Source organism: Enhydra lutris, unplaced genomic scaffold (assembly GCF_002288905.1).
Source record: "Enhydra lutris kenyoni isolate GAN:26980312 unplaced genomic scaffold, ASM228890v2 scaffoldscaffold5, whole genome shotgun sequence".
NCBI classification, from domain to species: domain Eukaryota; kingdom Metazoa; phylum Chordata; class Mammalia; order Carnivora; family Mustelidae; genus Enhydra; species Enhydra lutris.
In genome coordinates this window covers 51,260,023-51,277,177 of record NW_019154089.1, presented here as the reverse complement: position 1 = coordinate 51,277,177, position 17,155 = coordinate 51,260,023, and the positions used below count along the sequence as shown (strand labels likewise).

At 38.8% G+C, this 17,155-nt stretch overlaps 1 protein-coding gene across 1 annotated transcript in view; it reads left to right on the top strand.

Moving 5' to 3' along the window:
- Window positions 1–2,072: 2,072 nt before the first annotated feature.
- LOC111141169 (sperm flagellar 2) overlaps window positions 2,073–17,155 on the top strand; it is a 178,375-nt gene continuing 163,292 nt past the window's right edge. The window contains exon 1 of the mRNA XM_022493539.1: window positions 2,073–2,130. Within this exon, the coding sequence (XP_022349247.1) occupies window positions 2,073–2,130 (58 nt within the window). The remainder of the gene's footprint in view (window positions 2,131–17,155) is intronic.

Genomic DNA, 17,155 nt, shown 5'->3' with positions numbered 1-17,155 from the left:
CCTTTGAAGGAAACAAACAACTGAACAGGCACAGAGATATTTTGCTCTGATATGGAGATAAGCCCCTGTCTGTAGATGGCGTACGGGCTCAGGCATTCTCTTCTGGTGCCGCTGTGGAGTTTGATAAACCATCAAAAGCAATTTTCTCAGCAATCCAGAAGACATTGTTTTCTATCTTTTGGGTCCCACGGACTGAAATTAAACCTTGGAACCTCTTACTAAAAGTAGTATTAGTCATCAGTTTAAATGGGACACCCGGGTTGCCCATTAGGTTAAGTGTCTGACTTTTGATTTTAGCTCAGGTCATGGTCTCAGCGTCATGAGATCGAGCCCTGTGTTGAGCTCCACGCTGGGCATGGGGTCCGCTTAAGATTCTCTCTCTCTCTCTCTCTCTGCTCGTACTGATACCCTCCCCCTTGTATGTGCTCTGTCTTAAATAAATAAATTTACTACCAAGATGACATAAAACACAAGTGCCTCAGCAGTGATTTCTAGGCACATAATCTTTTCAGGGATGACATGTTTCCAATGGATAAAGCTTTATTAGATATATTCCCCTTGCTGTAGAGGCTTTTAGAATCATTTGATCTTCCAAATTTGGACAACTCTAAGGTGAGACATATCAAGTGTATCAGGCCCCAGTTTTGTTAGTAATAAATCTTCCTCAGAATTTCCATTGTTCCATTGCAGCCATGTCTGCTGTGTTGGGTGTGAGGAAACTCATGGGATGGGAGAATTTAAAGTTAAGTGAAGTGAAATGGTACCCAACTTTTAGCCAATCAGGACATATGGAGCAATTTCAGATTAATCTTAAGAGACATATATTCTAGTAGGATGTCACTGTTATTGTAAATATAGTTTAAAAGAATCATAATTTGATGTATCCAGGTCTTTGAGGGGAAATTCTTTGTATTTGTGACATACATAAACACACTGTTCCATATTATTTATCATACACAAGTATACATAATACAAATGCATATAATTTTTCCTATAACTCCACCTAACCTTTAAGAAATTGGTAATGGAAAATTTTTCTGACACTTGTTAAAGACAGTAAGGAAGACTTTATTCAAGGGAGCATTGCAAGGGGGTTATACACCAGGGGAGTGAGTTGGGGCTCCATTCTGAACACAACAAGGAAAAGTGTAATTTATAGCCAAGGAGCAGGGCTGGGGCCAGTGGATAGAAAATTTCTAAGGCGAAACATCAAGGTCAAGGGGATTTTGGCTAAACTAACTTGAAGAATCCTTACTGAAGGCAGGCCGGGGGAGCAGATATCAAGGGTGAGGGATGTACAATTTGATCGATATGGAAAGGGCTGGGGTTTTCCTTAAACAGACCCAGCAGAGCAGGATTCTTGCTAAAACTGGACTAGGGGGCTAAGGACACAGCTCAAATTATGAGCCTCCAGGAGAAGATTCAAAGGAGCCTGACTCGGGTTTGCTCAAGGTGAGAATGTTTGCCAAATACACTGTAAAATAATTACCTGGAAGGAAAAAATGACCAGCAAATAAGCTCATTACATATTCACCTCTTAAAACACCGCAGAGATAGGGATTCCCCCTAATTGTTAGTGCCGCCACCACTAACAACAAAAATGATCATATGTTTTCTAGGTGTCAGGCCCTATACCGGGTCCGGGACTATCTGTTCTCGCCAGGGTAGACACACAATACAGCATTTGGAACTGGCAATTTGTAAATCAGTGACAAAACAGCTGTCATTAGAGACGATTTTCTGTAGATTTCCTTAAAAGACAAAGGGGAAGAAAAAGAATTGCCCTTCAAGCAAGACTCCTGCTTTTCTAGGCCCCTCTTCCAGGTGCTCCCCTCCACCACCACCGCGGAGTCCCGGCGCCTGCGTTCCGTTCCGGCTCACCCGCCGGCAGGGGGCAGGCCACGGTTCTCCGTCCTCCGCGACGGGACACTGGCGTCGCTCTTGCCCCAGGCTCAGGCCTGGATACGCTTCCTTAGCAACGGGTTGCCTTTGGCAACAGGAGGACGCGGGCCCTCCGCAGGCTTTCTCGCGCGTTCCTACACCGGCTTACGGTAGAAGGCGCAGGCCGAACCATGTCCGAGATTCTGTGCCAGTGGCTCAACCAGGAGGTGAAGGTGTCCCAGACCGTGAGTGAGTGACACAGCCCGGGGAGAGCGGGCTAGGGACGAGCGGGGCGCAGAGCTCCGGAGCGCGGCGTGCGGATGGAAGGTGGCAGAAGGCTCGAGCCCCTGTGCAGTTCAGACGCCTGCGGGACCAGGCAGCGCCCCAGGCCCGTCCGGTGGCCCCAGTCACCTCAGCTTCTCCCATCCCCATCCTGCCGCTCCCGAGTTACCCATCATCACGGTGGGCCCAACTCCGCAGTCTGTCTCATCTGCTGTGCGGTTCTAAGCAATCAGAGGGTTTAGGGAGAGAAGAATTTGCCGGATTCCATAATCTAGCCCTGACATTATTCCCTTCACATCCTTAGAAGCAGGGTAGGCTGGCAAGCCAATGAAATAGGAGGCCTTAAAGCCAGCTAGGCCACTACTAGATGTGTGTGCCCCTGGACAAGTGACAACACCTTCTCTGAGCGTGTTTCCTCCAACTAGAAAATAGATCCGATCACACTCTCCGTTCCTACCGACCTCGCGGGAGCGGGGTGTGTGTGTGTGTGTGTGTAACGGGTTAATGCAGAATACGTTAACATTTCCCAATTGTAACAGTTTTAGCTCAAAATTTACAAACATTAGCTATTTCCGACCACTCTTCACTCTTGGCTCAAGCCTTATTCACTAATGTGATTTTATCCCAGCCATGAAGTTGGCATCCAAAGTTTCCAACTCCCACAACCACAGAGGCAATTGTACATGCTGGCAATTTCTATGGCAGCCGAGTAATTCCAGCAGAGCCTTCTCCTCCAGCTCAGCTCTTTTCTGTTGTTTCTTAAGCACTTCGTTTCCCAGCTGGTATGGTTTTTGCTCAAGGCAAGAGGTTTTCAGCCCAAATCATTTCAGTCTGTTTTCACAGAAACACCCTTGCATAATGCCAAGTTGCTACCAGAGGGGCAATAGTGCCAACCGGACCTTAGGTCAACCGTGGAATTTGCTAGACCAGTAGTGTTTCTGAAGCGTCAAACTATTTTTTTTTTTTTAATGTTATTTATTTGTTTGACAGAGAGAGATCACAAGTAGACGGAGAGGCAGGCAGAGAGAGAGAGAGAGGGAAGCAGGCTTCCTGCCGAGCAGAGAGCCCGATGTGGGACTCGATCCTAGGACCCCGAGATCACGACCTGAGCCGAAGGCAGCGGCTTAACCCACTGAGCCACCCAGGCGCCCCACGGCAAACTATTTCTTATCAGCATTAAGCTCCTTAATGTAGGAGGACCTCCAGTTGCATTTCCCGAGGTATAAACCCTAGCTTTTTCTTTGCCAAACCATACCCCACACACTCCCTGGGAACTGCAATATATTTTTTCACAGGATTCTAGAATCATCCCATTTTGTCACTGTTTCTCACCTAAAATATGATGCTGATCACAGCACAATGTTTAGCACTTTTTAAAATTCCCTTTTTACCATAGGAGCCAAAGTGCAATATAATTCCCTTAAGTTACACTCCTCCAAAGGAAAGCAGTTCTAGATTGCTGAGTTTAATATGGTTCATTTACTTGATTAGTAAAAACCACACCTTTTGTTCAAGTCCCCAAGACTCTATTGCATATTGAAACACTTTTGAGAAAAGTAAATAAAATTAATAGGAAACATAACAACAGTAGTATGCCACTGTAATTGTATTAGTTGTAATTATGATTGTAATCCATTTTTGGGATTTCGGTTTTGAGAGGAAGAGGAAGCATTACTTCTTTCTGTGGAAATTACAGGACTGGAGACATTTTAAGTAAGAATTTTAACAACATAAACTATGAATGAAAAAATCCTAATGTCTGCTTCTCTGAAGTTGTTAGCAGATATGGCTGCATATTCTGCATCCCATTCATTAGGAATATATATTTATTTCTTGACCCTAAATGCTAACCAGAGTCAAAAGAGACAGTCCCTGATGTAACCAGATTCTGTATTGTAAAAGGCTTTCAGATTATAGGAAATACTCTCAGATGCGTTTGGAAACGAATAAGATAGAATTTGTGCACTTGAGGAAGCACACTGCTAGTTGTTGATTCTGGTCATTGGATAAGACATTTTATGGTGTACAGTGAAAAGCTCAGAATGGTTTAGAGAAACTATCATGAAAGAACTATACGCGGCAACAGCCTCTGGAGAAAGTAATATAACAATTTTCTCTATAAGGGTTGTGTTAAGAGTGAGGATTTGCAAACCAGACTGCCTGGGTTGAAATCACTTATCCACCACTCGCTTGCTGGTGACCTTGGGCAATTTATTTACCTCAATTTCATGATACTCAAAATACGAGTCATAATAATAGCTCATCAAGTTGTGTCAAGCTTAAATGAGATAATAAATGTAAAGCATTTAGAATGATGCTTGGGACATAATAAACGCTAAATCTCCCTTTTTAGAAGCTATCATACTACAATCAAAACACCAGAATGTCGGGACATTTGAACAAGGATGTTTATTGCTACATGAATTGTAGGGACAAAATAAAAAAATGCAAAACAATCTGAATATCCTTCAATAGAAGCATACTTGGATAAATGATGCTGTATTCATGCTATGGACTGTTACGCAATTATTAGAAAGGATGAATTAGGGCTATAACTTTTGACCTGCAAGATATTCATGTATTTCTGTCAAGTAAAAAATAAAAGTTTTAGCTTATCGTGATGAGCATAATCCCATTTTTGTACCAATTAGGAAATATAGATACACAGATACACAGACACACAGACACACACATAAACAGACACACATCTATCTGTTTATATTAGCACAGAGAAATATATAGAGAGTCATATACTAGACTATTGATATATACATGAGTCTTCATATTGTCTGTTTTTGTAAGCATAGAGAAAAGGATGGAAGGATATAAACTAGTGTATTGATAGCAGTTACCTCTGGGAAAGGAGATGATTGCTGACTTTTCTTTATATATTGGCATTACTTGGCTTGTTGCTTGTATTGCCCTCATATTTTGGGAGGAAAATTCAACATAGCATTATAAATAGAAAATCAAAAAAAGACCAAACTTCACATAATCAATTAGGAGAAAAAGATGTTTGCCATCTTTTAATTGAAATTAGTAAGCATCTTCTAATATAGTATTAGGGAGGATTACATAAGAATTGTTTTCTTAAATGAATTTTGTAGATAAAAATAACAAAAATAATAAATAAAAAATATTATTAGACACTTAAGCACTTATACCAGACCCTATGCTAAGCCCTTTACATAGGTTTTTGTTTGTTTGTTTGTTTGTTTGTTTTGGTATTCTAAAGGCCCTGAGAGGCGCACTCCTTGCTGTGTGAAGATGGGTGAGGGAGCTGAGATGCTTGATTATCTGTTCAGGGTCACAAGCCTAGTGGATCCTAGAGCTAGAATCTGAAGGTAGATCTTTGACTTGTGCTCTTAGGCACTGTATTGCATATTGCAATTTACAGTAAGGGAATGTATTTTTTAAAACCTCAATTCTCTCAAGTGTGTTCATTTGAGCTCCTTTCTAAGGATTACTGTTCAGTTTGGAGTTATAAGAAGTACACAGATTCAACTACCCAGGCATGTTGTAACTACACACGGTATAACCTAATTCCTAGATGGCTAAATGGCAAAGGTGGATTTATTAGTGTTTAGAAGCGGTTCAGTCTATATGTTGCTTGCTAGGACGGAGAAAACAATGAGAATGCCAAGTGACTGCATTTACATAATCTTGACAAGGCTGGATAAATGGTTCAGTCATTGACAAGGCAACTAACGCTGATTGATTTCTGCATTATTCTGAAGGGTAGAAGTCAATTTGAATAAAGCATACTGTATTGAATTTCCTGTTGCCTGGACTACCTGGAGTATCAGCAGTAAAGAAAATAAATTCCAATGATCCTCAATTGAGGATCGTCTCACTCCACTTAATGAGGTTTCTGGGAGTCACCAGGGACTTTATTACTCTCAGCCTATGAAGATTCAAAGCTTTGTTACCAAAGCTAAGGATCTCCAGTGAGTTTAATTCAACTAGATGTCTTGGAATACAAAAATTTGCTCAACACAAAATTACATCTGAAATCCAAGCAGTTGTTTTCAAGCAGTTGTTTCTATAATGAAAAGACAAGTAACAGAGTAATGTTACTAAAAGATTTGCTGCAAAATTCTTTAGGAACTCTCAATTATTTTCAATAATAAACACTGCCTCTCTTTTTCAAAACTCTTATGAATTCACTGTATGAAGAAACTAGCAATGGCATGTCATAAATGAACATTCTCCATAAATGAGGAGAAATATTTGAATTCTATGTATTGTACAGATCAAATCTTTTGTAAACATGAGTATATACAAGACGGTCCATATTATCTTGGATTCTAAGTGTGGTTATACTGAAAATTGTAAATGCCTTATTATGTATATTTTAATTGTTTCAACAATCTTAAACATTGTTATCAATAGTAGCAGAGGTGTAATAAAGAGAAAATTGGATTTGGGACAATTAAGTTTTTCTAACTATCAATTTTGTAGCATCTGAGATATAAATAATTATCTTTAGGTCCCAATTTTATGCCCCGAGAAGTAAGCATAATAGTGGTTCTAGTTCTAGTTATGGAATGAATGAGTCATGGGAATGAAGGGTACAGCATAGGGAAAATGGTCAATGGTAGTTAACAGTGTTGTGTGGTGACAGATGGTAACTACACTTGGGGTGAGTACAGGATAAGGTAGAGAGTTGTCAGATCATTATGTTGTGGACCTGAAATTAATGTAACATTGTGTGTCAACTGTACTTCAATTGAAAAATGGAAAAAAATTGTCTATATTTGGAAGTATATCAAGTGGGGTTGGAAATGGAATACACCTACCACAGTGCCTAACATCTATACTCGATCTAGATACTCAATGAATATTATTTCAACTTTTCTTTTGTCTCTTACTTTAGGATAATGCCTACTGTCATGCCTGTCCTATAATAGATATTTAGTAACTAATTGTTCATTACATGAGAGTGTACCAGTGAGGCAAAAGTAAAGTATTATTTTAGACTGAACCTTAGGGATTTGTTCATCTTGAGAAGGTCACCCCGGGTACTTTGATCCTCATCTTTGCGATTTCAGAGGCTCTGTTTTATAACTTAAAACAATTTTTTAAGGAACTGTTTCATATTAGCTGAGATTACATCTTGATTTTAGAAATCAGGGTACCCATTTATTCTGAGGGAAAAAAGGCAAAATAACTTATACTGGCAATTGTACGTGATGCATCATTTTGATGGGCTGATATGCTCAGATGAAGATCAAATTTATAACTCTGATTTCTCATTGATATTGAGAAACTAGATGTAACCAAAAGGACCTTCAAATCAACTAATATTTCATATATTTTATTTCTGTGCTCTAGAGATATTTTATCTATGTAGCTGTGATAGGTCCAATTAGATTAGAGTCAGATTCCCTTCTCTTCCTCCAATTCCATGAGTGCATGGGTAAACCATATTGCTCGATGATATTTTCCAGTGCTGCTACTAATACAAAAATTTCTAAAGTTACAATATGTGTGCATTCTTCTTTTCTTATAGCAAATCTTTATTCTTAATAAGGTTAATTAATATATCCCAAGATTATTGTCTATCTGATGTGGAAAAATTTAAATGGGTAAATTGTGAGCTTTAGGAAATAATCTATACTCCTTTTTAATTTTGTTTTATAAGTGGGTTTCCATTGGTGGCTAATTTTATCCTTTTATATTAAATCTTAGTAGTTTTTTAGAGAGTCAATTTCTATTTGTACCAAATTTTAGGGTCATTCTTTATTTGGGCCCCCTTGTGCACTAATTATACTTTGTTGATTAGGTCTTATGTCCAGACCTTTCAAAAGCATCAAATTTTATTTTGAGAAACACAACAGAGATGTTAAAGTATCCTATTGAATATTTGTTTGTAAATAATATTTTATGATGTGTTGTGGTGACCTTTTATTGGCCTGTGACCTTACCATATCCTAGACTCGTAACTTTAGATAGGGAAAAGAATCTTAGACATATAATTTTTCTTTGGCATATGAGGTAATTAAATCAGATGTGTTTAGGTATGTGTTTAGGGTTTTATAGCTAGGTAGTGGCAAATTACCAGTAGATTCTGGGTCTGCTCACTTTTACTTCATTCCTTATTTAACCTGGTGTCATTAAACCATACATTTTCCTCCCTCAGAGTCCTTAGGAAATACACTGTTTCTCATAATACAACAGATTTTGGTATTTTCTGGCCAGCTCAACAGCATTTTCCTTGATGAAAATTTGGCTTCCATTGCCTAGAAACTGAGACACCAGGTCTGATACTTGAAGGCTGTTGTGTAAATCAATGTCAAATTTTTAAGATATGAAGTCCCAAAAAATGAATGCCACCCAATGTTTTAACCATCAAAGAAAATTAGAATGATACAGAGATTTTGTTTCAGATAGTACATCTTAAGAATTATGATAATGTCTTCTAAGGAGAGGGTTGATCAGCCTATTGTTACACTGGAGGAAAATAAATTGCCAGTGTCCTCCAGCCAGAGACCACAGGACAACATATATTGAACAAAATTGGGTTTATTGACTCGTGACCAACAAGAGAAAACATATATCATGGGAAGTTGTGGGTCATTCAGTTAAGAGGGTGTTAGAAAGGACTTAAAATATCTGGGTTTGGGGCGCCTGGGAGGCTCAGTGGGTTAAAGCCTCTGCCTTCAGCTCAGGTCATGATCTCAGGGTCCTGGGATCGAGCCCCACATCGGGCTCTCTGCTCAGCAGGGAGCCTGCTTCCCTTCCTCTCTCTCTCTGCCTGCCTCTCTGCCTACTTGTGATCTCTGTCTGTCAAATAAATAAATAAAATATTAAAAAAAATCTGGGTTTGTGTTAGGTATTTTTTGAGGAGGGTTCAAGGAAGCAGCACTTTCCTCTGAATTGGACCATGCCAAGAAGCATAGGCAACTCTATGGATATCTTAATAGGTCTTATCTAGGAATTGGAGAGAATAAAGTAAGACAAAGCCATGATTAGTAAAAAAGCAGCAAACACACTGGCCACAGTAGGGGCATTTTTGGTCATTTTTGTGTTTGGGACAATACTGTTTTGGTCTGAATACAGATATGATTACAAAGGAATTTTGTTTTTGTCTTGATCTATCAGGGTCACAGCGTGGCCTTATCTGGGGTTGGTATGCTGTGAAATTGATTATATTCAGCAGGAGAATGCCAAGGCCTAGTTGTGAGGGCCAGGCCAACTCCTAGGAAACACCAAGGCCTGTTGGGGCCAGGTCAATGCCAAGCTATCAGCAGCTGCTTTTCTCTCTCTCAAATGGAAGTAAATTTGTTTGGCTTTTCAAATGTGGTTGATAATGCAGACTAGATTTTTGCTTTTCTAGGAAAGGAAGAGTGAAGACTGCGAAGCATAGAATGTATAGGTCTATAGGCCCTTATTTACAATTCCAAAATTCAAGAATCTCTTTATTCATTTGGTGGCAAAACTTAACCGGAAATGCTGTCATGCTATGTTTAGTCTTCATTTCTCCCACTGAAATGTTTTGCTGTAGGAATCAACTGTGTTTGATTACACATGCTTCTGGTGGGAATGATATACCTTATCAGGACATAAGGGAGGGGCCTATGTATGACTTTAAAGACAATATCAAATATTTGCCCTCTGAGTATTGAGTTACTTTTTAAATAAGGATGCTTGTACTACAGTCACTGAGCTTAGGGATTGTGTAATTAATCTGACATGTTATCTTAAATTGGAAAACACCGATAATAACAATAAAAATGCCAAGAATTATGTTAAGCATTTACATGCAATATCTCCTTAAATTCTCAAACCAACACTTAGGAGGTAGAACGCATCACTTTCTCTCTTTCAAAGACAAGAAACTGAGACTTTTGTAATTGCACCAAATCCAGCAGCTTGTAAATGAACAAGGAGTCAAATCCAGAGAATCTTTCTCCAAAACCTTTGCTTTCCTCCTTACCATTTTGGAATACAAAAGGCTCATCCCCTTTATGAGCTTTCTCCAGCTGGCTCAGGGTCATTTTGGTGGGAAGGACATGGGCCATTTCATTTGTTGTATCCTGCCTCATATAGAGCTTCCAGAAAGGCCCATATCAAAGATTGCGGCAAAAGAAGACCATCGTGATAAGGATCAGGCGTTCAGCGGGGAAAATTGGAGGCAGGGTTGAGTTGTTGCTGAATGACCTGGTCCTAGATATAAATGACTTCAGAGTTCAGTATAAAGAATATCACTGAGCTCCCACGGTTTATTTATTTCTCAGATTATTCATTGATCTTGTCCTAGAGTCAAACCCGACTCCTCTTTCCCAGGAAATTCCAGTGGTTAGTGCAAATGAACTTATAGAGGTGGCCATTGCAGAATTAGTCATGGTAGCCAGGAACATTTACTGGGAAGAAAAATATAACAAACCAAAGGGCAAAAATAAACTTTCCTTTGCTTTTTTCTTTTTCTCCTTGTTGTTTCTTTCCCATACCCCTCCCCTTTTCTCTTTTTCTTCCCCCCTCTCTCTCTGGCTTCCTTTCTGTCTTCTCATACTTTTTAATCTGTATATTCCTAGGTAATATATGTTCTCTTCATCAACTTCTTTCCTGTCTTATTTCCAGCAAGTAGTCATCTTTTCCTCTTCTTTTATTTTTTTTCTACGTTTTCCCATTTGTTCTCATTCTTCATTCACCATTCTCCTTTCTGCTTATGTAGCACCTGGTAATTCTGAAGTGACCTATGCATACAGAAGTTGCTGTACTTGTTTATTTGTAGGAAACTATTCTTTTATATATATTTTTTATTTTTTTATAAACATATAATGTATTTTTAGCTCCAGGGGTACAAGTCTGTGAATTGCCAGGTTTACACACTTCACAGCACTCACCAGAGCACACCCACCCCTCAATGTCCATAACCCCACCACCCTCTCCCGACCCCACTCCCCCCAGCAACCCTCAGTTTGTTCTGTGAGATTAAGAGTCTCTTATGGTTAGTCTCCCTCCCGATCCCATCTTGTTTCATTTATTCTTTTCGTACCCCCCAAACCCCCACGTTGCATCTCTACCTCCGCATATCAAGAAGGTCATATGATAGTTGTATTTCTCCAACTGACTTATTTCACTAAGCATAATACCCTCTTGTTCCATCCAGGTCGTGGCAAATGGCAATATTTCATTTCTTTTGATGAATGCATAGTATTCCACTGTATGTATGTATGTATGTATGTATGTATGTATGTATATGTGTGTGTGTGTGTGTGTATCTCACATCTTCTTTATCCATTCATCTGTTGATGGACATCTAGATTCTTTCCATAGTTAGGCTATTGTGGACCTTGCTGCTATAAACATTCGGGTGCACATGCCCCTTCAGATCACTACGTTTGTATCTTTAGGGTAAATACCCAGTAGTGCAATTGCTGGGTCATAGGGTAGCTCTATTTTCAACTTTTTGAGGAACCTCCATGCTGTTTTCCAGAGTGGTTGCACCAGCTTGCATTCCCACCAACAGTGTAGGAGGGTTCCCCTTTCTCTGCCTTCTTTCCAGCATCTGTCATTTCCTGACTTGTTAATTTTAGCCATTCTGACTGGTGTGAGGTGGTATCTCATTGTGGTTTGGATTTGTATTTACCTGATGCCAAGAGATGTGGAGCATTTTTTCATGTGTCTGTTGGCCATCTGGATGTCTTCTTTGCAGAAATGTCTGTGCATATCCTCTGCCCATTTCTTGATTGGATCATTTGTTCTTTGGGTGTTGAGTTTGCTAAGTTCTTTATAGATTTTGGATACTAGCCCTTTATCTGATATGTCATTTGCAAATATCTTCTCCCATTCTGTCAGTTGTCTTTTGGTTTCGTTCACTGTTTCCTTTGCTGTGCAGAAACTTTCGATCTTAAAGAAATCCCAATAGTTCATTTTTGCCCTTGCTTCTCTTGCCTTTGGCGATGTTCCTAGGATGAAGTTGCTGCGGCTGAGGTTGAAGAGGTTGCTACCTGTGCTCTCCTCAAGGATTTTGATGGATTCCTTTCTCACATTGAGGCCCTTCATCCATTTTGAGTCTATTTTTGTGTGTGGTGTAAGGAAATGGTCCAATTTCATTTTTCTGCATGTGGCTGTCCAATTTTCCCAACACCATTTGTTGAAGAGACTGTCTTTTTTCCATTGGACATTCTTTCCTGCTTTGTCAAAAATTAGTTGACCATAGAGTTGAGAGTCTATTTCTGGGCTCTCTATTCTGTTACATTGATCTGTGTGTCTGTTTTTATGCCAGTACCATACTGTCTTGATGGTGACAGCTCTGTAATAAGGCTTGAAGTCTGGAATTGTGATGCCACCAACTTTGGCTTTCTTTTCCAATATTCCTTTGGTTATTCAAAATCTTTTCTGGTTCCATATAAATTTTAGGATTATTTGTTCCATTTCTTTGAAAAAATGGATGGGATTTTGATAGGGATTGCATTAAATGTGTAGACTGCTTTAGGTAGCATAGAAATTTTCACAATATTTATTCTTCCAATCCAGGAGCATGGAACATTTTTCCATTTCTTTGTGTCTTCCTCAATTTCTTTCATGAGTACTTTATAATTTTCTGAGTATAGATTCTTTGCCTCTTTGGTTAGGTTTATTCCTAAGTATCTTATAGTTTTGGGTGCAATTGTAAATGGGATGGACTCCTTAATTTCTCTTTCTTCTGTCTTGTTGTTGATGTAGAGAAATGCAACTGATTTCTGTGCATTGATTTTATATCCTGACACTTTACTGAATTCCTGTACAAGTTCTAGCAGTTTTGGAGTGGAGTCTTTTGGGTTTTCCACATATAGTATCATATCATCTGCAAAGAGTGATAGTTTGACTTCCTCTTTGCCGATTTGGATGCCTTTAATTTCCTTTTGTTGTCTGATTGCTGAGGCTAGGACTTCTAGTACTATGTTGAATAGCAGTGGTGATAACGGATATCCCTGCCCTGTTCCTGACCTTAGCGGAAAAGCTTTCAGTTTTTCTCCATTGAGAATGATATTTGCGGTGGGTTTTTCATAGATGGCTTTGATAATATTGAGGTATGTGCCTTCTAACCCTACACTTTGAAGAGTTTTGATCAAGAAAGAATGCTGTACTTTGTTGAATGCTTTTTCAGCATCTATGGAGAGTATCATATAATTCTTGTTCTTTCTTTTATTAATGTGTTGTATCACATTGATTGATTTGCGGATGTTGAACCAACCTTGCAGCCCTGGAATAAATCCCACTTGGTCGTGGTGAATAATCCTTTTAATGTACTGTTGGATCCTATTGGCTAGTATTTTGGCGAGAATTTTTGCATCTGTGTTCATCAAGGATATTGGTCTGTAGTTCTCTTTTTTGATGGGATCCTTGTCTGGTTTTGGGATCAAGGTGATGCTGGCCTCATAAAATGAGTTTGGAAGTTTTCCTTCCATTTCTATTTTTTGGAACAGTTTCAGGAGAATAAGAATTAGTTCTTCTTTAAATGTTTGGTAGAATTCCCCAGGGAAGCCATCTGGCCCTGGGCTTTTGTTTGGAGATTTTTGATGACTGTTTCAATCTCCTTATTGGTTATGGGTCTGTTCAGGCTTTCTATTTCTTCCTGGTTCAGTTGTGGTAGTTTATATGTCTCTAGGAATGCATCCATTTCTTCCAGATTGTCAAATTTGTTGGTGTAGAGTTGCTCATAGTATGGTTTTAAAATTGTTTGTATTTCTTTGGTGTTGGTTGTGATCTCTCCTCTTTCATTCATGATTTTATTTATTTGGGTCCTTTCTCTTTTCTTTTTGATAAGTCTGGCCAGGGGTTTATCAATCTTATTAATTCTTTCAAAGAACCAGCTCCTAGTTTCGTTGATTTGTTCTATTGTTTTTTTGGTTTCTATTTCATTGATTTCTGCTCTGATCTTTATGATTTCTCTTCTCCTGCTGGGTTTAGGGTTTCTTTCTTGTTCTTTCTCCAGCTCCTTTAGGTGTAGGGTTAGGTTGTGTATTTGAGACCTTTCTTATTTCTTGAGAAAGGCTTGTATCACTATATATTTTCCTCTCAGGATTGCCTTTGCTGTGTCCCACAGATTTTGAACCGTTGTGTTTTCATTATCATTTGTTTCCATGAATTTTTTTCAATTCTTCTTTAATTTCCTCCTTGACCCATTCATTCTTTAGAAGGATGCTGTTTAGTCTCCATGTATTTGGGTTCTTTCCAAATTTCCTCTTGTGATTGATTGAGTTCTAGCTTCAGAGCATTGTGGTCTGAAAAAGTGCAGGGAATGATCCCAATCTTTTGATACCACTTGAGACCTGATTTATGACCCAGGATGTGATCTATTCTGGAGAATGTTCCATGTGCACTAGAGAAGAATATGTATTCTGTTGCTTTGGGATGGAATGTTCTGAATATATCTGTGATGTCCATCTGGTCCAGTGTGTCATTTAAGGCCTTTTTTCCTTGTTGATCTTTTGCTTGGATGATCTGTCCATTTCAGTGAGGGGAGTGTTAACGTCCCCTATTATTATTGTATTATTGTCGATGTGTTTCTTTGATTTTGTTATTAATTGGTTTATATAGTTGGCTGCTCCCATGTTAGGGGTATAGATATTTAAAATTGTTAGGTCTTCTTGTTGGACAGACCCTTTGAGTATGATATAGTGTCCTTCTTCATCTCTTATTATAGTCTTTGACTTAAAATCTAATTGATCTGATATAAGGATTGCCACCCCAGCTTTCTTCTGGTGTCCATTAGCATGGTACATTGTTTTTCACCCCCTCACTTTAAATCTGGAGGTGTCTTTGGCTCTAAAATGAGTTTCTTATAGGCAGCATATTGATGGGTTTTGTTTTATTTTATCCATTCTGATACCCTGTGTCTTGATTGGGGCATGTAGCCCATTTACATTCAGGGTAACTATTGAGAGATACAAATTTAGTGCCATTGTATTGCCTGTATGGTGACTGTTACTGTATATTATCTATGTTCCTTCCTGATCTACTACTTTTAGGGTCTCTCTTTGCTTAGAGGACCCCTTTCAATATTTCCTGTAGAGCTGGCTTGGTGTTTGCAAATTCCTTCAGTTTTTGTTTGTCCTGGAAGCTTTTTATCCCTCCTTCTATTTTCAGTGATAGCCTAGCTGGTTATAGTATTCTTGGCTGCATGTTTTTCTCGTTTAGTGCTCTGACTATATCATGCCAGTTCTTTCTGGCCTGCCAGGTCTCTGTGGATAAGTCTGCTGCCAATATAATATTTTTACCATTGTATGTTATGGGCTTCTTTTCCTGGGCTGTTTTCAGGATTTTCTCTTTGTCGCTAAGAGTTGTAAATTTTACTATTAGGTGACGGGGTGTGGACCTATTCTTATTGATTTTGAGGGGGGTTCTCTGAACCTCCTGGATTTTGATGCTTGTTCCCTTTGCCATATTAGGGAAATTCTTTCCAATAATTCTCTCCAATATACCTTCTGCTCCCCTCTCTCTTTCTTCTTCTTCTGGATTCCCAATTATTCTAATGTTGTTTCATCTTATGGTGTCACTTATCTCTCGAATTCTCCCCTTGTGGTCCAGTATTTGTTTGTCTCTCTTTTGCTCAGCTTCTTTATTCTCTGTCATTTGGTCTTCTATATCACTAATACTTTCTTCTGCCTTATTTATCCTAGCAGTAAGAGCCTCCATTTTTTATTGCACCTCATTAATAGCTTTTTTTATTTCAACTTGTTTAGATTTTAGTTCTTTTATTTCTCCAGAAAGGGCTTTATTCTCTCTGGAGAGGATTTCTCTAATATCTTCCATGCCTTTTTCGAGCCCAGTTAGAACCTTGAGAATCGACATTCTGAACTCTATATCTGACATATTACCAATGTCCATATTGATTAGGTCCCTAGCCTTTGGTACTGCCTCTTGTTCTTTTTTTTGTGGTGAGTTTTTCCGCCTTGTCATTTTGTCCAGGTAAGAACATATGAAGGAGCAAATAAAATACTAAAAGGGTGGCAAAGACCCCAGGAAAATGCACTTTAACCAAATCAGAAAAGACTCCAAATTGTGGGGTGAGGGGAGGCGTTAAAAAGAAGTTCAGAAAAAAAAATTAGAAAAAGAAAACAATCAAACAAACAACAACAACAACAACAATAAAATACACACACGTATATATAAATTAGACTGGTGGCTAGAACAGGGTCACCCACTTAATTTTGGGAGTATTTTGGTTTCCTAGAAGAAACTACCTCCCAAAATTTTAAAGAATGAAAAACATATATAATGGTAAACACAATGAATGGATAGAATATGCCTATAAAGATGAAAAAATATTTTAATTTCTAAAAAAGGAGTTGATAAAGTAAGTTGTTTGGGAAAATAAAGAAAAAGAAAGTGGAGAGAATTTGCTCAGGCTGGAGACTAGAACAAGCCCAGAGCTAGATTTAGGGTATATTTTGATCTATTAGAAGAAGTTGTACCCCACATTTTTTAGAAGAAAAAACCCTATGTGTATACAAAAAATAAAGTTAGTTACAATGAAGGATAAAGTATGACTATCATAATGAAGGTGCAAAAAAGATTATTTTTTTTATGAAAGATATTTTTAAGATAAACTAGTTAAAAAACGTTAAAAGAGGAAAGGGTAAAAGTTAAAAAATTTAGCAGATGAAAGAAAATAAAATTTAAAAAATTAATTAACTGCAAGACTAAAGAATCATGGGGAGAAAGCCATGAATTCCATGCTTTGCTTTCTCCTCGTCTGAAATTCCACTGTTCTCCTTGGTAAGTGAACTTGGTCTTGGCTGGATTTCTTGTTGATCTTCTGGGAGAGGGGCCTGTTGTAGTGATTCTCAAGTATCTTTGCCCAAGGCGGAATTGCACCGCCCTTACCAGGGGACGGGCTAAGTAATCCGCTCAGGTTCCACTTTCAGGAGCTTTTGTTCCCTGAACGCTTTCCGTAGAGTTCCAGAGGACGGGAATGAAAATTGCGGCCTCCTAATCTCCGGCCTGGAGGAGCCAAGAGCTCAGGGTCCCACTCCTCAGTCTGCCCTCAGAGAAAAGC